At 29.1% G+C, this 23030-nt stretch overlaps 2 protein-coding genes across 3 annotated transcripts in view; one reads left to right on the top strand and one right to left on the bottom strand.

Annotated features, from left to right (window-relative positions):
• Window positions 1–23030, top strand: part of LOC134827201 (endoribonuclease Dcr-2) — a 126987-nt gene that overhangs the window by 774 nt on the left and 103183 nt on the right. Inside the window, exons 3-6 of one of the 2 annotated variants that reach the window (XM_063839775.1) lie at window positions 647–2535; window positions 3542–4113; window positions 4169–6570; window positions 11761–11817. In XM_063839775.1, coding sequence (XP_063695845.1) covers window positions 647–2535; window positions 3542–4113; window positions 4169–6544 — 4837 coding nt within the window. In that variant the 3' untranslated portion in view covers window positions 6545–6570; window positions 11761–11817. Of the gene's footprint in view, window positions 1–646; window positions 2536–3541; window positions 4114–4168; window positions 6584–11760; window positions 11818–23030 lie in introns of those variants that run through there. The other variant, XM_063839776.1, reaches the window with a different exon arrangement.
• LOC134827751 (sodium-dependent transporter bedraggled) lies at window positions 11892–21998 on the bottom strand. The gene is made up of 12 exons (XM_063840545.1): window positions 20743–21998; window positions 16175–16901; window positions 15712–15959; window positions 15493–15656; window positions 14366–14614; window positions 14136–14300; window positions 13792–14074; window positions 13579–13736; window positions 13239–13522; window positions 12857–13179; window positions 12535–12796; window positions 11892–12474 (listed from the first exon to the last, which is right to left on the bottom strand). The coding sequence occupies exons 1-12, from the start codon at window positions 21938–21940 to the stop codon at window positions 12027–12029; spliced, it is 4509 nt and encodes a 1502-aa protein (XP_063696615.1). The 5' UTR covers window positions 21941–21998; the 3' UTR covers window positions 11892–12026.

Genomic DNA, 23030 nt, shown 5'->3' with positions numbered 1-23030 from the left:
TTTAAAAATTATCTGAAAATTATTTAATTAAATGATATATATTTTTATTTTAAAAATTATCAAAATTAATTTTAATTAAAAAAATTAAAACTTTAATTAACATTAAAATATATTAAAAAAGAAAATTTAAAAAAAATATATTTTTTTCTAAATTTTAAAAATTATTTAATTATTAAAAAAAATAAAAGTTATTTTAAAAATTATTGAAATTTATTTTTATTAAATAAATATTTTTTTTTTATTTATTTAAAAAAAATCAAAATAATTTAAATTTTTGTGAATAAGAAATAAATTTAGTTGTAAATTTTATAAAATGTTACATTTTTTAAAAATAAAAAAAATAAATTTCATAATTAATTTTGATTAAAAAATTATATTTTATTTGTTAAAGGTTTATAAAAAAAATTAAAATTGAAATAAATTTATAACATAAAATAAATTTATTATTTAAAAAAATTATTTTCAATGAAAAAAAATATTTTTTTAAAATCGAATGATTAAAATAATAAATTAATTTAAATTAAATTTTAATTTAGAAATAATTTATGTAAATATTAATTTAGTTTAATTTTAATGAAAATTGGTTTAAATAATTTTTTTTTAACAAAAAATTAAAATATAAATTTTGAAATTAATTTTTCCACAGTCCATTATCCGAAGGCGGCAAACGCACCGTTTTCGTCGTAAACACCATTGCCTTAGCACGCCAACAATTCGAAGTCCTCTCCAAATCGACATCCTTCAAAGTGCGTCTCTACACGGGCGACATGAACGTCGACAACTGGAAAAAAGAACAATGGCGCGAAGAATTCGAAAAATACCAAATCATCGTCGCCACATGCCAAATTATCGTCGATGTCATAACGTCGGCATATCTCTCGGTAGCCGACATCAATGTTCTCGTCATCGACGAATGTCACTCAGGACGCGGCGATCACCCAATGCACCAATTGATGAGCAAATTTCAGAATGTCGACAAAAAAATGCATCCTCGTGTCATCGGCTTAACGGGCGTCTTGCTGAAGAAAGATTGTCCGCCGGAACAAGTTGCCGAGGAATTGTGTACGCTGGAAAATGTGTTTATGGCGACAATTGCAACAGTCGAAAGTTCAACGGCTTTCGCGGATGTCATGGAATTTTCGACAGATCCTGAAGAATCGGTTTTGAAATATAATCCTGTCATGTCTTCCGAATTGATAACGAGATGCGAAAAGGATGTCGAATCGTTAATTTCTTATGCGGAGGCATATCGAATTGAAGTTCGTTCACAAAAATCGAAGAATTTCACGCGAGATCTCCCAAATGACGTCAAAGGAGTTAAAGTACTTTTCAACGATTTCATCTATCAATTACAGGATTTGGGCATTTATGGCGGTTCAATTGCAATTTTAGCAGTTCTCGTAGAACTTGAGCTAAAAAAACGACAATGTGAGAGCAAAATAGAAACGAATCTCTACCGTTTCTGCATCACTTTTGCCGAAAAAATGCGACGACGTCTCGTTACTGTGATGGATTGCGAAAAATTCGAGTACAATAAACTCATGAAATTCGGTTCTCCGAAGATTATCAGTTTAGTTCAGTTTTTGGATAAACACGTGCAAGACGAAAAAACATCAAAAGAGCTCAAAGGTCTCGTTTTCGTCCAAAGACGTCACTCGGCAAAGGTCATTTATCACATTTTGAAGAAAATTTTCGAAGAATCTTTCGATCCGGAAAAAGAACCGGAGCCAAAAATTCGTGCGGATTTCATGGTTGGCGCCCGCAACTCCCTGCCTGAGTCAATTGAAGCGATCCTCGACGAAAAAAATAGTCGTCGTGTCATCGAACGTTTCCGCAAAGACGAAACCAATCTAATTGTTTGTTCGAGTGTCTTGGAAGAGGGCATCGACTTGCAATCGTGCAATCTTGTCATACGTGCGGATGTTGCCAACACCTTCAGTGCCTATGTTCAGTCCAAGGGGCGGGCTCGCATGAAAAACAGCAAATTCGTGATGATGATTAACAAAATGGAAGAATCCAAGGTACTCATGAAAATCGACAAATACAAAAGAGTCGAGGCAAAGTTAAAAGAATGCTTGATCGGGAAGACTATTAACCGAAAAATGCCGGATGAAGCGGAAATTTCAGCAGAACTCTATAACGAACTCATTCCGCCGTTCGTTACAAAAGGAGGTGCTACATTAACAGCATTAAGTGCCCTGCAATTGCTCAATCGGTATGCAATGTTGATGCCACATGATCGTTTTACGAGTACAAGTGTCTATTGGGAGCGGATTAATTTGCCGGAAATTTTCGCAAAACGACAAACTTACACAGTGCGGTTGTACATGCCCGTTCAAAGCACGATAAAGGCCCCGATAGAAAGTGACGAGATGGAAACTGCCAAATTAGCGAAACGGCATGCAGCGTTCAAGGCATGTAAGCAACTTTATTTGAATGGAGAGCTTTCGGATAATTTGATGCCAGTCGATCCGACGAAGAAAATTATTGAAATTAAGGATATTTATTTCAAGCATTGGGAGAATTTTAGAGATGGTAAGAAAATTTTTAATTTTTTTTTAAACTTTAATTTTTAAAAATATTTTGGATTTTTAAATATTGGATAGAAAAAATAAAAAAAAAAATAATTTAATAAAATTTTAAAGTTCAAGAATTTTTCCAAAAATTTAAACTAAATTTTCAACGAATTTTTTAAAATATTATACCTACCGACTATATTTTTTAAGTTTAAAAGATTTTTTTTTCATTTTTTTATTTTTTGTTTTAATTTTTAATTTACAAAAATAACTTAACAACTTTTAAAGTTAATTGAATGTAATTCATTTTTAAGAATAATAAAGTTCATTAATTTTATTTTACAAATTTATTTAAATTAAAATTTAAATTAAATTAAAATTTAACTTCTTTAAATTTATTTTTTTTCTTATTTTTTTTTTTTTGTTAAATTTTTCAATTTAAATTTGAAAAAAAAAGAAAAACATAAAAAAAATAATTAAAATCAATAATTAAAAATAAATAATTAAGAATTAATTTTAATTCATTAAATTTATTTTTTAAAAATATTTTTAATTTATTGAATTTTCAACAATTTTTTGAAAATTAAATTTATTTAGATTTTTTTTACAATTTTTAAAATTTTTTTTCCAAATTATATTTTTTTTAGCTTTTCGTAACATGATATTTCTTTAAATTTTGTCATTTTTAAAGGAACAAATTCATTTTACTTGAAATTTTTATTTTTTAATTTAATTTTTTTTTATATTTAAATTTTAAATTTCTTTTATTTAAAAAAAATATATTTTATTTCGACAAATTTTAACTAAATTGGCAGAAAAATTTATAACTTTTAAAATTTTCTGAAAATTTTTAAATTGAAAAACTTATTAAAAAATTATTAAAAATTATATTTTTACATAAACTTACAAAAATTAAAAAAAAAATTAAAAACGTATTTCAAAAGGAAAAATTTAACATTTTCTTCAAAGCTAAAAAATTTTTGAATTAAAAAAAAATTAAGAAAATTTTTTACCTTTTTTTTCAGAAACCTCCGGAAAAGCTGGAACAAAACAAATGAAACGCCTTCATGACATCGTCTTTCCTGAACAACTACTCAATTGTACTCCGTCAACAAGAACCTCCATTGCATACATACACATCATAAAATGCTCTCCGAAATTTGATTTTAGCACAGCAAACGATATTTTCGAGCGAAATCGTCGCGTTTTCTCCGAATTATTATCAAACGATTGCTGCTTCGGGATTTTCACAACGAAAAAATTACCGGAATTACCTGCGATGCGAGTCTTTTTGTCATACGGAGAGATCCAAGTGAAAATTTCAGACCCTATTATTGTCTCTGAAGCACTTTCTGAAACGCAGTTGAATCAAATGCGAAAATTTCACATCATGCTTTTTAAGGATTTGCTGAAAACTGTCAAAAGTTGTTTAATTCCCGGCGAAAATGGAGCAAATTCGTTCATGATTGTCCCGATGAAGGGAAATGCGATTGATTGGGAAGTTGTGAAAAATTTCCAAAGCTTATCTGAGCCTAAAATGTTGAGTGAACCGGAAAGAAGACGCTTAAAATTTAAACCAGAAGACTTTTTGCACAAAGTAAGATTAAAAATTTTTAATTTTTTTTTTAAATTAATTTTTAAATTTTTTTTAGGTAGTTCGACCTTGTCACAAAACGTACGGAAATAATGATTATCTCGTCGTTTCTGTCGCCGAGCATTTGACGCCTTTCAGCGACTTTCCCGAGGACAAATTCAACAGTTTTGCCGAATATTTCTTCGAAAAATACTCGATGAACGTCATGCAACGCGATCAATTCATGATCGACACAAAATGTCTCCCATCGACTTTGAATTTTTTGAGTGCTGGCGCCGGCTTGGATGGATCTTCGAAACGTTCGCAATACACAACTTCCGATTTTTACATTCCCGAATTGGTGCACAATTACAAAATTTCCGGAGATTATTGGCTGAAAGCTCTCTTGTTGCCCAGCGTCTTGCATCGCCTTCAGTTTATGTTGCTTGCGGAACATTTGCGAGTCACTCTCAACGCGGCGCTTAATTTGCCGACATCACAATCGAGTTCCGTGCCTTTAGACGTCGATTCGTTCAAAAATCAAGCAAAAGAAGAGGAAGACATGTACGAGGAAGAAAGCGATTCAGATTCGGAAGACGAACCGATGCCCTCAGGAAAAATTGCGCCAATAACTTTTCCAAAAGTAAATGAAGCGGAGCAAATAAAACGCTTGGAAACGCCATTAATGCAGTTGACGGATCAATTAAATGCCTTGACACTGTGGAATGAGGAGCAAGAACCCATTGACATCGACCGAAATTGGGAAAATCTTCAAGAATTCGAGTTGGATTATTACATCAGCTTCATCACGAACGACTTTGATAACCACCTTGTCAAGCAATATGTTGAAAAACAAGGATTTTTAAGCGAAATTCATCGTTTAACGGCTCCATCGACTGTACCAAAGGCAATTCTCGATGTTCCAACTGACGTCAAATTCGACATAAAATTGTTGAAACACAAAATTCCCGCATCTCCTGAGCTAAAAGACGTTTTACGAGCAATAACTTGCACTTCATCGCACGACGTCTTCGATTTGGAACGTTTTGAGTTGCTGGGCGACTCATTTTTGAAATTTTCCGTGAGCTTATATCTCGTTTATCGTCACCCCGAATGGCATGAGGGATATTTGTCGTCGTGCAAAGGCATGATTGTCTCAAATCGGAATCTTTTTTATCTGGCAAATCGCATAAATCTACCCGGGATGCTTAAATTATGGCGTTTCGATCCGGGTCAAAGCTGGATCCCGCCCCTGTTTCAAGTCCCGTCGAGTGTGAAGGAGAATATGCTCGAAATGCGATGCAGCGCTCACGATTTGAACAAGTTGTGTGTGTCAAAGGATGAATTTTTGCGCGGCGAATTGGATCCGAGGAACGAAATTAAGTTCATGGGCAGCATTCGAGGCAGCGGAAATCGCGATACGAGTGACGGATCGGCTAGATTGTTGTTGGATCAACAATATGTGCCGGATAAAGCAGTTGCGGATTCCATGGAGTCACTTTTGGGCGTTTATTTGAACTCGTGCGGTATTGAACATACGTTGAAGTTGTTGAATTTCTTTGAAATTATTCCAGATAACACGACACTTTTGCCAAATTTGCTCAAAACGCGGATGCAAAGTGTTAGGATCAAAGCAGGGGCGACCGAAAATGAAGTTGACGAGCTTTTACTCAATTACAAGCATTTGGAAAAGTCCTTGGGTTACACTTTCAAGGACAGATCTTTCCTTTTGCAGGCTTTATTGCATCCCTCATACCCAGGAACACGCTTCGATTGCTACCAACGCTTGGAATTTATCGGCGATTCAGTCCTCGATTTGCTGATTTCCGCTTATATCTTCGAAAAATGCGAAAATATGGATCCCGGGCAGATCACTGACCTCCGAAGTGCTTTGGTGAACAACAACACTCTTGCCTGTATCGCCGTTCGCAACAATTTTCATCTGCATATCCTCAGTCAAAATGTCGCTTTGACCGAAACCATCACGAAATTCGTCGATTATCAGCGACTTCACGAGCATCGCGTCACGGATCAAGTCCATTTACTCGTCACTGAAAACGACAAATTGATGGGCGATTTTATTGACGTGCCAAAAGTTTTGGGAGACGTTTTTGAATCTCTCATTGGAGCAATTTTCTTCGATTCCGGAAGCAATTTGGAAGTCACGTGGAAAGTTATTTACAAATTGATGCAACAGGAAATCTGCGAATTTATGGCAAACGTTCCGAAACAAATTATCAGGCGATTGTATGAATTCCAACCGAATGCTCAACCGAAATTTGGAAATGCGACGCTTGTGGATGACGTTGTGAAAATTAATTTGCGGTTCGTTTGCAAGAACGAAGTAATTGATGTTTATGGATTCGGGCAGAATAAGGACGATGCGAAACGGGCAGCAGCCAAAGCTGCTTTGCAACACTTGGAAAAAGCTTACAAAAAATTAAATGCATGCTAATTTTTTGTTTTTTTTTTTGTATAAACGTAAGGATTTTTAGTTAATTTTTTTTTTATAAATCATCAAATATTTAAATTTCTATTTTTTTTTTTTTTAAATTTTTCAACAAAATTCGAGCTTTCAATATTTCTGTTTAATTTTTAATATTTTTTTTATTTTTTTCATATGACTCAAAGATGAAACTGAAAAAAATTTTTCTTTGACATAGTTTTGTTTTGAAAACTAAATCAAGAACAAAAAAACTGTGTCAAAAACTGTGTCAAAGCAATTTTTGTCAAATCTTGCTCCAAATGGATAAAAATTTGTCAGAGGCCTCTAATTTATCATTTTTAATCGTTTTACAACTCAAAACTGCCAAAAAATTTAAACTGAAAAAAAAAATTTTCTTTGACACAGTTTTGTTTTGAAAACTAAATCAAGAGCAAAACTGTGTCAAAAACTGTGTCAAAGCAATTTTTGTCAAATCTTGCTCCAAATGGATAAAAATTTGTCAGAGGGCTCTAATTTATCATTTTTAATCGTTTTACAACTCAAAACTGCCAAAAAATTGAAACTGAAAAAAAAAATTTTCTTTGACACAGTTTGTTTTGAAAACTAAATCAAGAGCAAAACTGTGTCAAAGCCATTTTTGTCAAATCTTGCTCCAAATGGATAAAAATTTGTCAGAGGGCTCTAATTTATCATTTTTAATCATTTTACAACTCAAAACTGCTAAAAAATTAAAACTGAAAAAAAAAATTTTCTTTGACACAGTTTGTTTTGAAAACTAAATCAAGAGCAAAACTGTGTCAAAGCCATTTTTGTCAAATCTTGCTCCAAATGGATAAAAATTTGTCAGAGGGCTCTAATTTATCATTTTTAATCATTTTACAACTCAAAACTGCTAAAAAATTAAAACTGAAAAAAAAATTTTTCTTTGACATAGTTTTGTTTTAAAAACTAAATCAAGAGAAAAACTATGTCAAAAACTGTGTCAAAAACTGTGTCAAAGCAATTTTTGTCAAATCTTGCTCCAAATGGATAAAAATTTGTCAGAGGGCTCTAATTTATCATTTTTAATCGTTTTACAACTCAAAACTGCCAAAAAATTGAAACTGAAAAAAAATTTTTTCTTTGACATAGTTTTGTTTTGAAAACTAAATCAAGAGAAAAACTATGTCAAAAACTGTGTCAAAAACTATGTCAAAGCAATTTTTGTCAAATCTTGCTCCAAATGGATAAAAATTTGTCAGAGGGCTCTAATTTATCATTTTTAATCATTTTATAACTCAAAACTGCCAAAAAATTGAAACTGAAAAAAAAAATTTCCTTTGACATAGTTTTGTTTTAAAAACTAAATCAAGAGCTAAAAAACAAAGCATTTTTGTCAAATCTTGCTCCAAATGGATAAAAATTTGTCAGAGGGCTCTAATTTATCATTTTTAATCATTTTACAACTCAAAACTGCAAAAAAATTTAAACTGAAAAAAATATTTTTCTTTGACATAGTTTTGTTTTGAAAACTAAATCAAGAGCAAAACTGTGTCAAAGCCATTTTTGTCAAATCTTGCTCCAAATGGATAAAAATTTGTCAGAGGGCTCTAATTTATCATTTTTAATCATTTTACAACTCAAAACTGCCAAAAAATTGAAACTAAAAAAAAAAATTTCCTTTGACATAGTTTTGTTTTGAAAACTAAATCAAGAGAAAAACTATGTCAAAAACTGTGTCAAAAACTGTGTCAAAGCAATTTTTGTCAAATCTTGCTCCAAATGGATAAAAATTTGTCAGAGGGCTCTAATTTATCATTTTTAATCATTTTACAACTCAAAACTGCCAAAAAATTGAAACTGAAAAAAAATTTTTTCTTTGACATAGTTTTGTTTTGAAAACTAAATCAAGAGAAAAACTATGTCAAAAACTATGTCAAAGCAATTTTTGTCAAATCTTGCTCCAAATGGATAAAAATTTGTCAGAGGGCTCTAATTTATCATTTTTAATCATTTTATAACTCAAAACTGCCAAAAAATTGAAACTGAAAAAAAATTTTTTCTTTGACATAGTTTTGTTTTGAAAACTAAATCAAGAGAAAAACTATGTCAAAAACTGTGTCAAAAACTATGTCAAAGCAATTTTTGTCAAATCTTGCTCCAAATGGATTGAAATTTGTCAGAGGACTCTAATTTATCATTTTTAATCATTTTATAACTCAAAACTGCCAAAAAATTGAAACTGAAAAAAAATTTTTTCTTTGACATAGTTTTGTTTTGAAAACTAAATCAAGAGCAAAACTGTGTCAAAAACTAAATCAAGTGTGTCAAAAACTGTGTCAAAGCATTTTTGTCAAATCTTGCTCCAAATGGATAAAAATTTGTCAGAGGGCTCTAATTTATCATTTTTAATCATTTTATAACTCAAAACTGCCAAAAAATTGAAACTGAAAAAAAAAATTTTCTTTGACATAGTTTTGTTTTGAAAACTAAATCAAGAGAAAAACTATGTCAAAAACTGTGTCAAAAACTATGTCAAAGCAATTTTTGTCAAATCTTGCTCCAAATGGATTGAAATTTGTCAGAGGACTCTAATTTATCATTTTTAATCATTTTATAACTCAAAACTGCCAAAAAATTGAAACTGAAAAAAAATTTTTTCTTTGACATAGTTTTGTTTTGAAAACTAAATCAAGAGCAAAACTGTGTCAAAAACTGTGTCAAAGCCATTTTTGTCAAATCTTGCTCCAAATGGATAAAAATTTGTCAGAGGGCTCTAATTTATCATTTTTAATCATTTTATAACTCAAAACTGCCAAAAAATTGAAACTGAAAAAAAAAATTTTCTTTGACATAGTTTTGTTTTGAAAACTAAATCAAGAGCAAAACTGTGTCAAAAACTGTGTCAAAAACTATGTCAAAGCAATTTTTGTCAAATCTTGCTCCAAATGGATAAAAATTTGTCAGAGGGCTCTAATTTATCATTTTTAATCATTTTACAACTCAAAACTGCTAAAAAATTAAAACTGAAAAAATTTTTTTCTTTTGACATAGTTTTGTTTTAAAAACTAAATCAAGAGAAAAACTATGTCAAAAACTGTGTCAAAAACTATGTCAAAGCAATTTTTGTCAAATCTTGCTCCAAATGGATAAAAATTTGTCAGAGGGCTCTAATTTATCATTTTTAATCATTTTACAACTCAAAACTGCTAAAAAATTAAAACTGAAAAAAAAAATTTTCTTTGACATAGTTTTGTTTTAAAAACTAAATCAAGAGAAAAACTATGTCAAAAACTGTGTCAAAAACTGTGTCAAAAACTATGTCAAAGCAATTTTTGTCAAATCTTGCTCCAAATGGATAAAAATTTGTCAGAGGGCTCTAATTTATCATTTTTAATCATTTTATAACTCAAAACTGCCAAAAAATTGAAACTGAAAAAAAATTTTTTCTTTGACATAGTTTTGTTTTGAAAACTAAATCAAGAGAAAAACTATGTCAAAAACTGTGTCAAAAACTATGTCAAAGCAATTTTTGTCAAATCTTGCTCCAAATGGATTGAAATTTGTCAGAGGACTCTAATTTATCATTTTTAATCATTTTATAACTCAAAACTGCCAAAAAATTGAAACTGAAAAAAAATTTTTTCTTTGACATAGTTTTGTTTTGAAAACTAAATCAAGAGCAAAACTGTGTCAAAAACTGTGTCAAAGCAATTTTGTCAAATCTTGCTCCAAATGGATAAAAATTTGTCAGAGGGCTCTAATTTATCATTTTTAATCATTTTATAACTCAAAACTGCCAAAAAATTGAAACTGAAAAAAAAAATTTTCTTTGACATAGTTTTTGTTTTGAAAACTAAATCAAGAGAAAAACTATGTCAAAAACTGTGTCAAAAACTATGTCAAAGCAATTTTTGTCAAATCTTGCTCCAAATGGATAAAAATTTGTCAGAGGCCTCTAATTTATCATTTTTAATCGTTTTACAACTCAAAACTGCCAAAAAATTTAAACTGAAAAAAAAAATTTTCTTTGACACAGTTTTGTTTTGAAAACTAAATCAAGAGCAAAACTGTGTCAAAAACTGTGTCAAAAACTATGTCAAAGCAATTTTTGTCAAATCTTGCTCCAAATGGATAAAAATTTGTCAGAGGGCTCTAATTTATCATTTTTAATCATTTTACAACTCAAAACTGCTAAAAAATTAAAACTGAAAAAATTTTTTTCTTTTGACATAGTTTTGTTTTAAAAACTAAATCAAGAGAAAAACTGTGTCAAAAACTATGTCAAAGCAATTTTTGTCAAATCTTGCTCCAAATGGATAAAAATTTGTCAGAGGGCTCTAATTTATCATTTTTAATCATTTTACAACTCAAAACTGCTAAAAAATTAAAACTGAAAAAAAAAATTTTCTTTGACATAGTTTTGTTTTAAAAACTAAATCAAGAGAAAAACTATGTCAAAAACTGTGTCAAAAACTGTGTCAAAAACTATGTCAAAGCAATTTTTGTCAAATCTTGCTCCAAATGGATAAAAATTTGTCAGAGGGCTCTAATTTATCATTTTTAATCATTTTACAACTCAAAACTGCTAAAAAATTAAAACTGAAAAAAAAAAATTTTCTTTGACATAGTTTTGTTTTAAAAACTAAATCAAGAGAAAAACTATGTCAAAAACTGTGTCAAAAACTGTGTCAAAGCAATTTTTGTCAAATCTTGCTCCAAATGGATAAAAATTTGTCAGGGGGCTCTAATTTATCATTTTTAATCATTTTACAACTCAAAACTGCCAAATCATTTAAAGTTTTGTTTTAAAAACAAATTAAAACTGAAAAAAAAAAATTTTTGTCAGAGGGCTCTAATTTATCATTTTTAATCATTTTACAACTCAAAACTGCTAAAAAATTAAAACTGAAAAAAAAAATTTTCTTTGACATAGTTTTGTTTTGAAAACTAAATCAAGAGAAAAACTATGTCAAAAACTATGTCATAGCAATTTTTGTCAAATCTTGCTCCAAATTTTTTTAACTTTTACTTTTTATTTTTTTTTTTTGTAAATTTTCAATTTTTTTTTTAAATTAAATATTTATTAAAATTGAAACATTAAAATTTTTAAAAAATATAAAAAAAAATTTATTTAATTTAAAAATTTAAATTAAATTTTAATTCTATATTTGATGATTTATAAAAAAAATAAATTAAAAATCCTTACCTTCATACAAAAAAAAAAAAAAAAAATCCAAATTTAGCCAGTTAAATTGAACAAAGATGCCTTAATAATTAAATTTTGTGATAAAATCACAAACTATGTGTAATATGCAGAATTTATCAAATAAATGTAATTTTTTTTTTGTTTTTATTCAAATTCTCGTCTATTTATTTGAAACCTTTTTCATAAATAATTAAATATATATTTTTTTTTTCTAATCTATCTTTTAATATTTAGACATCTCTAAGGCAAAAAAAGCAATTTTTCAACTTTTTCTCAGAAATTCTCTCAATAAAATACAATAATTTATATCACAGATGATTCATTAATATGATCTTCTTTAGTAATGGAACTATCATCAGTTAAATGAATGTTAATGAGACTCGATCTGCCGATTTGTTCGGCATTTAGTACCAAATTCTCCACAGAACGTGAATGGCGTCGCGTTGAATTTCGCAGCACATTGTCGACGACGGCGTCTCCCAGCGACATGGTTCGATTAAAAGCCAATAATCGACTCGGGCGAAGTAACAAAGCAACATCTTGTGGATGCACTGAAGGAGTTTGCTCCGTTGATGCGACGTTGTTGTTGAGAGATCTTCGACGTTCCATTGTCGAGCTGTTGTACAAAGGTCGGGGACCAATTTCGATGCAAGAAAGGGCGTTTCGTTCATTTTGCGAGTCAGCATATTCGGGAGGGGGACCTTCAATGGGAGGAAGTTGTCGACGATTTTGACTTGATTCGCCAAGAATTCTAAAAATTTTAAAGAAAAATTAATTTTTTGAAAAAATTTTGATGAAAATCATGACTTACCGTCGCATACTCCGTCGAATACTTTGACGTAACATTTTAGCAATGCGTGCTCCGGTTGCTGTTGTGTAACTTGGAGGCGGCGTATATTTGGGCGGTTCATCAACTTGAAGTACTTGATTCGTTGTGTGACCTTCAGAAGCATTTACGGGATTTTGTGCCATATTTGGAGGGCGCGATCGATGAATTGGAAGTCGTAAATTTCGTTCGCCACGTAAAACGGGACGATAAAGTGACTCAATTCGTTCGAGAATGTCAGGAGGACCTAAAAAAATCAAAATTTTAATAAAATTTAATTTTAAAAAAAATTTTTTTCAAAACTTACCTTTGCTCAAATATCGATAAATTTGAACGATACATGTCACAGGCACAATTAAAAGGAACAAAGTTTGAATAATTCCCGCAATTTGCCTTGACCAAAGAGGCCAATAGCTATTTCCGCGCCAATGGAAGAAGTCATAAACGTTCGAAAGGCGATATTCGATGATACAGAGCATCATTAATCCAACGGGCAACAAAACGTTCCACGAAAACGCGATAAAAGCTGAGAAACCGTCGAATAAATGTAATTCTTTGACCAAAATATCGCTCGTGTAAGGCCTTCCTCGAACTAAAAATACTCCAATTATGTGTGCAAACCATAAAAGTCTAAAAAAAATACGAAATTTTAATAAAAAAATATTTTTTTTATGCTAAAAGTCACTTACAAAAGCCACCATGCTCCTCCAATAACGGTATCAAGAAAATGCAAAATTGAAATTCCCGATTCAGTTGCTAATGGGATGCCCAAAAATAATGCTGTGACACAAGAAAGAAGAATTCCGCTCGGAGAATCGCCTAATAAGGTTGCAATTGGCTTCCACATCGTCGCAAGTTGAGCTAATCCGAACAAAAGAAGTGTTAGATAAGCTAACATGCTGACAACGGGCGGGATTGAGTCTTTGGATGCTGCTAAAGTTGATGGCAAGAGCTCTGTTACCAATCGAAGAACCTAAAAAATATTAAAAATTTAATTAAAAATTTTTTTTTTGTTAAAATTAATCTTACTTGATATCCAGACTCCTTTGGATATGAATGCCCAAACTTTCGAAACGATTCTCCCAACACAGTCGAGTACCTCGTAAGCCATTTTGAGGGAAACGACGTTAATGGCGATGGCAAAGGACGATCCGTGGGCATCAAAAATACGTAAGAACCCATATTTTCTGTGAAATTTTTGATTTAATTTTATTTTTAAGAGTGAAATATTTAAAAACTTACCAAAAGATCCCGGAAAATAATAATATCCGCTACTGTGCAACATTTGAACACAAGCACTCGAGAACATCGCCGACAAAATAAGGACAAAAATCGTCATTAAAACTACAATAAACGCATCTCGTCGTAATTCGTTGCGCGTATTTCGTGCATTTGTTGGATTACAGTAAATGGAGTAAACGGAAACGCCGAGTAAACCCCATGTTAGGAACGTTTCTTGTGCAGCACTCACCCAACTACGTGAATTAATGAAGAAATCTTGCCAATCTGTGGCAGGAAAAATATTCTAAAAGTACAAAAAAAAAATTATTAAAAAATTTTTTTTGAAAGAAAATTTAATTTTTTACCTGAATACTATCGAAATTCACAACACTCAACACGCCAGAAGAAACAGCAATCAGTCCAATTATCGGTACAATTGATAAAATTATGATAAATCTTCCGTAAGATTTGATTCCGCGACACAAGATGAAGAAAATTAACAACCAAATTATTGCTAAATTGAAAGCCAACTGAAAATTTCAAAGAAAAAAAATTAATTTTAAATTTTTTTATAAAATTTTTTTCAAAAACTCACGTGAAATCGAACATTTCCCATGCCAATTCCGCCTCCTCGTCCCTGCCCGAGATGCAAACGTTGCAAAATTACTCCGTTAAAGTAATCTGCGACAGTTTCCGCTAATTTAACTGAATTATTGGAGTTACTTGGACCACGATAGAGTTCGAAATATTTTTGCCATTCGTATTGATCGCCACGAGAGATGAACGTATCTCGCAAGTACATTAAGACCCATCCGAGGGATATGGCGGAATATAAAGTTGTGATCTGAAAATAAATTAAAATTGTTAATTTTTTGTCAGAAATTAATTTATTTTGGGTTTTTTTGTTCAAAAAGTCAATGTAAAAAAATTAAAAAAAAAATTCATCAAAAATTTTCGTATATTTAATTTAAAAAAATAAAGAATTAAAATTTCGTCTCAAAAAAATTTTTTTTTAATTTAAAAAAAATAATTTTTTTTAAGATTTTTGTTTTTTGAATAAAATTTTTAAAATTAAATTTTTATATATTTTTTAAAATTTTTTTTTTATTTCTTTTTTAATTGAATTTTTACAATTTTTAAATAAAATAAATTAAATTATTTTTTAATTTTCAAATTATTATTTGTTAAAATAAAAAAAAAAATTATTTGAATTTTTACGATTTTTTTTTTAATTAAATTTTTAAATTATTTTTTAACTTTTACGAATTTTCATAAATTAAATTTTTAAATTAATTTTTTTAATTAAAAAAATATTATTGAATTTTAAAAAGTTGAATTTTTTTATTATTTTTTTTTTAATTAAAAAAAAATTAATTAAATGTTTACGAATTTTTTTGAGTTTAATTATTTTTTTTTTAATTAATAAAATAATTTTTTTAATTATTTTTTTATGAGTCTTAAAAATTTAAATTTTTGAATTTTATTATTTTTTTTCTATTTTTTTTAATTGAATTTTTATTTAAATAAAATTGTGAATATAATTATTTGAATTTTTTAAATTATTTTTTTTTATTTTTTATAATTTTTTATATTTTTTATTTTATGAATTAAATTTTAAAATTATTTTAAATTGTTTTTAACGAATTTTAATTAATTTTTTTCTTCAATTTTGATTTTTATTTTTTTCTTCAATTAAAGATTTTTATGAAAAATAAAACTCACCCCATGCGCAATGAGCAAAGCAATTCCAATTCCCTTACAAATCGGACTAATATGCCACATGCCGATGGGACTTCCGCCTATTTTTGCTCCCAAACACATTTGCAACCACAACATCGGAACACCGATCAAGAAAGACAATATCAGGAATTGAACAATAAAATTCGCTACAAAAAAAAACTCATAAGAAAAATAATTTTCACAAAAAAAAATTAAATTTACCTCCAAAATGTATGCTAAAAATACTGAATCTCGAGATGTTAAAGAGCCCAATTGTGCAACAACTCGTCGCCAATGTTCGACAAATTCCATAGGGCCATTTGTGCTTTGTGCTATTCGTGCTGTTGCACGTTTCAGGGTCATCCGAGTCATCATGGTCAAGGGAAGATGCACCAGTTGCTGCTGAAATTGTGGGTATTGGGCGTGTGTTTTGCGGATTTCGCGATAGTTCGGGACGACGGGTGCGAGATCTGTAAGAAAAAATTTTTGAAAAATTAAAATTTTTAATTTTTTTTTTAATTTCAGACCTTCCGAAGAACAAAAGAAAATGTTCAAAATGCATTTTCAAAGGATTATGAAACAAAAAAAAATATTTTTCTACAACGAAAAGGCTCAAGAATGTTTGTTTATGGTTATTTGATCGCCTTGACAACGATTCTTGCGTAATGCAAAGGAAAATTCTTACCTGTGATTGTGACTATCAACTGTCGCGAGCGTTATCGAGCTCGATGCTGTACTCGAAACAAGGGATATTGGACTAGCATTGCGTGACGTTCCTAAGCTACTTGGCACAGAATGACTATTTGTCGCGGGAATCGCCAATTGCGGCCTATTTTGTATCGAAACATGTCTCTCATTAGCATTCCGTGACGCATTTTCGCTCGTTGCGACATTAATCGAGGCAATTCTCGGCATAATTGGATCCGATCGACGTCCCAATTGTCGCGGGCGACTTGGCGAATCTGGATCACTGCAACTCAAAACACTCAAAATGTCATCCTGCCTCAGCTCCGGATGAATTGGCGCCGGAACTTGCGTGCCAAGAGACGTCGTCGACGTGATGTGAGCCGTTTGCGATGGAATACTGTTGTGACAACTGTTGGCGTCGTAATAAACTGTCGTGTTGAACGAGTGAAATTCATCGTCGAGCGAAGATTCCCTTTCGGCGTCACGCTGCAAGAGATTTTCACTCGTCAATGCACTCGTCGATGCAGTTTCTTCTGCTGCGGGTTGTTCGTTTTCGACGGCAGTCAGTGATGCGCTTTGATTCGGAACACCGAGCGGATAATCGAAAGTTTCGTGCGAAGGAGCATTTTCTTGGTCGGGAATGTAAATTGGACTTGTTTTTCGCATGGATTTTCGCAACCACGATAAATTTCGTTGAGGACGTTGATTTGGTTGGACAGCGGCTTCTGCAACGAAAATAAATAAAAACATTTCAATCATGCGGAATTTTCATTAATTAAATTGATCTTTGCCATTTCGTTTCATTAAAATCAATTTAAAATGTTGCGTTAACGAGACCGTTGAGTATTTTTAGTTTAATTGCTCATCAAAACTTGAATTCACTCCAAATGTACATTAAATATTGATTTGTTGCTTAAATATAAATAATTTTATGAGAAAATTAACTTCTAATATTTTTTGTATGTATTTTTATTTTTACAAGAATTATTTTTTTTTTTTATTTAAGAATAAAATTTAAAAAATATTTTTAAAAAATAAAAAAAACAATATTAATTTAAATTTATTTAATTTAATTTTTCAAAATTAATTTTTTGGTAATTAATAAAAAATTAATTAAATTTAAATTATATTAAAATTTGAAAATAAAAAAAATATAATTTAAAATAATTAATAATTTTATATTAAATTTAGTTTATTTAAAAAATTATTTCTAATTTTTTTTTTTTTTTTTTAATATTTAATTTTAATAAAATCAAATTTTTATTATTTATTTAAAATTAATTAATTAATTAGGTATTTATTTAATTTTTTTTTATTTTTTCCTTAAAAAAAGATAATTTCTTATAACTTTAATTTACATCGAAATTTAATTTTTAAAAATTAAAAAAAAAAAATAAAAGGAAATTTTACAAATAAATGAAATTTGATGAAAATTTCTCAAAATAATAAAATTTTGTCCAATTTCCTCACAAAACAACTCTTAAACAAACATACCAGGCGTTAACTGCTTCCACGCTATCAACGATTTTGTCAGTTAGATAGCGCAACATTATTCTTTGTCATACAATTCGACAATTAAAGTGCCGTAATTTATGTAAATCATGTCCTGGAATGACGCATCAAGCGAATGGCGCAAAGAACAAAAGTAAATGACATTGACGAGTCCATGTTAAAAGCAGATAATGACGGCAAAGGTAATAAAAATAGGTACACAAACAACAATAAAAGCAACTTCTAAGGTAAGTTCATCCACGAAAACGCTCGAAAAAAAGTTAAATAGTTCAAGCTCTATTTATTTACGGCACCATTTGATGCGAAAATCGATTATCACATATGATTATTACCATTATGTCACACTACTTTCCTACTTTTTGTAGTTTCTTCGAGACATGTGCACAAATGGAATTATAGTAGATTATAATGGCAGGTGAGTTATTTGCTGATTTGTCGATATTTGTCGTGAACAGTGACGTATCTATTATAAGGAAGGAATTTTTTTCAAAAAAAAAAAAAAAATAATAATAATTTTTAGGCTTAAAATTTATTTTGTTAATTTTTCAAAAAATTTTTTTAAATTAATTTTAATTAATTAATTTTTTTTATTTTTTTTTTAATTTATTTTTTTTTAATAAAAATTTAAAATTATTATTTTTTAAATATTGAAAGTATTTAATTATTTTAATTTATTTTAAAATAAATAAATTTATTTTTTTTAATTTAAAAATTTTAATATTTAAAAAAAAATATTATTTTAATTATTATGATTAATTTCAAATTAAAAATTTTTTTTTTAATTTAATTTAATTTCAAGAATTTTTTGAAAAAAACCATAACTTGAGCCTTTTTTAAGAAAAAAATAATTTTTAATTTATTTTTTTTTTTAATTAATTTATTTTTATTATTTTTTTTAAAATATTTTTTAATCCAAATAAAGCAATATTTTTGAAAAAACTAAAAAAATATAAATCCGTCACTGACCAAAAGTCAGTAAAAAAGTAAGAAATGTGTCTGCGATGACTTGTAAATGTTTCTCCGTACGTTTTATATTTCGCGCCGTAAAGATAGCTCTTTTTATAGTTTTCTTCTTGGTCGACAAAAGAAGAGAAAAAATACCTCATAACGTTCATTTCTTAGCAGACCATTAAAATTTATTCACTTTGTTTGTCATCAGAAATGTACTTGAAGTAGGTGTTGCATGTCCAAATATATTCATGCCTCGCTACATTCATGGCTACTAACTAGAAATTTCATTCAGAACTGAATTAAAATACAAAAAAAACAAAGGCGTTGTTTGTTCATTAAATATTAAAATATATTCTGGTTGCTTTGAATTGCCAAAAACAGTAACTTCATCAGATTTGATATTTTTTTTTGAAACGGTATTTTATCAAAAACTTCATTAAAAACTCGTAACTGTATAAATCTACACACAAAATTTTATTTATAAACAATTTTCGAGTTCAAGTTCGACCGTTTTATGTAATCATTAGAGTCGCGTTCGGGCAAACAACTTGCAATTCTCATTGAAATAAACTTTGAATAGCTATTTTTTTTTGTAAAGTTGTAAATATTATTAAAAATAATTAGCACATGTACATAAATTATTAAAACGTATTCTCGGCTTTTTTGACGGTCTCTTTTTGCAAAATCTTTGTGTATCAATTAAACCATTAAAAAATAAAATTACAAGGATTCGAAAAATTTGTTAACTAAGTGCAACCTTTCTTCTTAATTGGTTTCGCGAAAAGTAGTTCAATATCGCAACGTAACTATAAAATAATTATCATGTTTGATTCAAGAATATAAACTAGACCTAGTAACACAGATATTTCCTTCCATTCATTCACAGATGAGATCGTGTGTGATTTTTGCACTGCTCGTAATAAACTGTAGCTTTCCAACATTTTATGAGTATAAGGTAACGATTTCTATGCAACTTACTATTTTTTTTATTAGTTTTGCAAAATAATATAAAAGAGTTGCATGCAATGATGAAACACAATTATTTTTTATTGCATAAAAAGTGGTTGTCATTAGAAATGTTTTTAAGTGATGAGATTTTTTTTTTTTGCTTTTAACGTGATTTTTTTTATAAAGTTTTTTATTTATAAAATTTTAACTTTTTTTTAAATTATGAATAATTATTAATTTAATTTTAATTTCATTATTTTAATAATAAATATATTATTTTAATTTTATTTATTTTATTAATTTCAATTTATTTTTTGTTATTCCTTTTAAATTTATTGAAAAATAAAAAATTATAAGGTTAAAAATATTTATAAATAAAAAATATTTTTTTAGCCTTTTAGAAGATCTTTTTATAAATAAAACCAAAAAAATTTTATTTTTTTTTTAATTTGTGTTCAAAAAATTTAAAAAAAATTGCTAAAATTATTAAGAAAATAAATTTAAATATTTTTTTAAAAAAATATTATTTTAAATTAATTAATTAAATAAATTAACTTTTCTATTTATTAAAATTATTTAAAAAAAAATTAAAAAAAATAATTCAATAATAATCATATTGGGTTTCAAAAATTTAAAATTTTTCTCTTAATTTTATTTTTTTTTCTTTTTAATTATTTTTTATTATTTAAAAAAAAAATTAAGTAAAAAGTATTTAAATCTTAAGAAATTTAATAAAATCCATTTTAATTTTGATGTTTTTTAAAATCGAAATTTTTTTTAATTAATTTTTTTTTATATATTAGGTATATATTTTTTTAAAATAATAAATTACATGCAAAAAAATGAATAATTTTTAATTACAAAAAATAACTTTAATTTTTATATATTTTTTTAATATTCCAAAAAAGATGAAAAATTATTTTTTTTCCTCTTAAAAAATGGAAAAAAAAAATAAATAAAATTTTTTCATAAAATTTTAAATAATTTTGGCTCTATTTTAATATTTTGAGGTATAAAATAATTTAAAAATATTTTTTTAAATAATTAAAAAATATTTTTTCAAAATATTTTACTTTGAACGAAATTATTTTTAAAGCATAGGCAATTTTTTTTTTTTTTTTGTAAAAATCAATTAAAAAGTTAAATAAAACTTACCATTTCTCTCGTAATTCGGTCCATTCCAACTCAGCTTAGGTCTCGCAGGCAACCGCATCGAATACCCTTTGCGAAAAACCCCACACTCGTCTTCATCTTTCAAATTTGCATTCAATTCATCTTCACTTTTCCCCGTGCACGAGGCGGCATCTTGTGCATCACTCACTTTCTTTTGTCGTTTCGGTAATGTGCAAAACGGATTATTACCATATTTCTTCAATTGTTCTCCGCCATTGTTATTCATATTAGCCATTGCTTGTAAATTCGTATTGTTTCTCGTTGTTTCGCCATTAAAACTACAATTACTGCCCATCGCGTCACTTTCTACTCGTTGCTGCGTCTCATTATTGCGCGATTCATTGTCTTCAGCCGCAAACGGTCCATCGTTTTCCGATTTTAATGAATTTGTTGCGTAACTCGAGATCGCAATTGCCGTTTGCAAGTCATCGACAGACGATGATGTCGTTGTCGCCGTACTACTCGTGTAGTCCATTTCATCCAAATACGCATCGAGTTCCCGCAAATAATCGTTCACTTGGGCGTCGCAGTCAAAAGTCGTCACCGCACTCAAACGTTTGAAGAGTTCTTCCTCATTTTCGGTCAATTGTCGTCGATTTTTTAATTTTCTCTTGATAGTTCCATAAGCAGCGATTATTTTATCATGCGGATTCGCGATTTTAGGTTTTTGCCTCACGGTGCAATAATTCGTCAAGCTCGGCACAAAATTATCCTCAAATTTGAGATCATCAGCTTCGTTCATGGGAGTTGCTAAATTTTCATAATCCGGACCTGAAAGTGTTGACGGGTCATCTTTTGATAAAATTATTCCGTCTAAGCAACTGTCGTTATCGCTAAAATCCTTCAAAAGCGATAAATTTGTGGAATCTTGAGAATTTTCAAATTCTGAAACTTCGTCGTCGTCATCGTCGTCTGTCGAAGCAACTGGTTGCCCGTGATTGTTACCCATATCCGTGCTGGTCTGTTCAGCGTTTGGCGAGAAACTGATGCGTTTTCGGGGCTTTCGTACCGTGCAATATGGCTCGATGCTGCGTTTCAACGACGAATTTTTCGCATGATCGTCAGGAAATTCGAGCGGAGATGCGATTAACGAGGTTGCGTTAAGTTGCAAAAAATTATCGAGTTTTTTTGCACGTGAATCGTCTTCTGGCGGCGACATTTTCTTATTGTTATTCTCCATTGTTGCGGGAAATTATAAAAATTATTTTTTTTTTATTTTTTCTACAAAGTAACGGTTGTTAGACAGGCACTTGCAAAAAATCTCATATTTTTTTATTGTATCGATTGTCAATCCGTCGTTTTCTACTTTGAGTCAGCAACTGACCTTATTATTTTCACTTTGTATGATGGCTTTCATGAACGACACGAAGAACTTGTTTGATGCAAATGACTCATCGTGACTTTTTCTCCGCCGTCAATGTGTACAGAACTGAAAAAAAAACAAACAAAAGATAAAAATTGTATTCAATTCAAAAAGTGCATGTACGTTTCACAACTTTATTTATTTATTTTGCACAATTATCGAATCTAATGATCCCTTAAATGGGTGTGTAATGACTCAACTCGACTCTTACTTTGTGTCTTTCGAATTTTATGATCATGTGTTAGCGAAATTCTCGTGCCCAAGTAATTAACACACAAAAAAATTCAAAAAAAAATTTTTTAAATTTGAATGAATGGCGAAAAATTACATAATGTTTAACAGTCCATGCATGTTTAGTTTACTTTTATTTCATTTAAATGCTTTTTTTATTGTTCATTCTTTGATTTGCTTGCAAAAATTTAAATCGGATGTGAATTTAGGTTCACTTTAACAGTTTCTGAAGGACGTGGTTGGAACAAAGTTCAACATTTAATCACAACAGAGGTTCAACAACCGATTAAAGAGCTTTATAAAAATGTTAATAAATTACCACGAAACACGTACCATCCTTGGGCTTGGATAAAAATTTAACAAAAAAAAATGTATTTATACTGCAATTAATTTAAACACTGAACAATGTTAACGTTTTTATTACTTGTTGTTTTTTTGTCAGTACAATCACCTTCGGGGAGTCGTGATTTTTTGACTGCTTTCACGAGAATTTTAGTGAAAACAGCTGATTTGAATTGTAATTTGAGCGTTTTTGATATGAAAAAGTGTTTTAGGATGAATGTTAGATGTTTAGAATGAAGTTGGAGAATCAAACAGGTTGAAGAAACGGGTTTGTTTGTTTTATATTTAGCGATTTCTTGCTAACTGTCGAAGTGTTAGAAGTGACTAACGAACT

Source organism: Culicoides brevitarsis, chromosome 1 (genome assembly GCF_036172545.1).
Source record: "Culicoides brevitarsis isolate CSIRO-B50_1 chromosome 1, AGI_CSIRO_Cbre_v1, whole genome shotgun sequence".
Classification (NCBI taxonomy): Eukaryota; Metazoa; Arthropoda; class Insecta; order Diptera; family Ceratopogonidae; genus Culicoides; species Culicoides brevitarsis.
The sequence above is the reverse complement of the archived record's forward strand: the minus strand, read 5'-3'. Positions and strand labels throughout refer to the sequence as shown.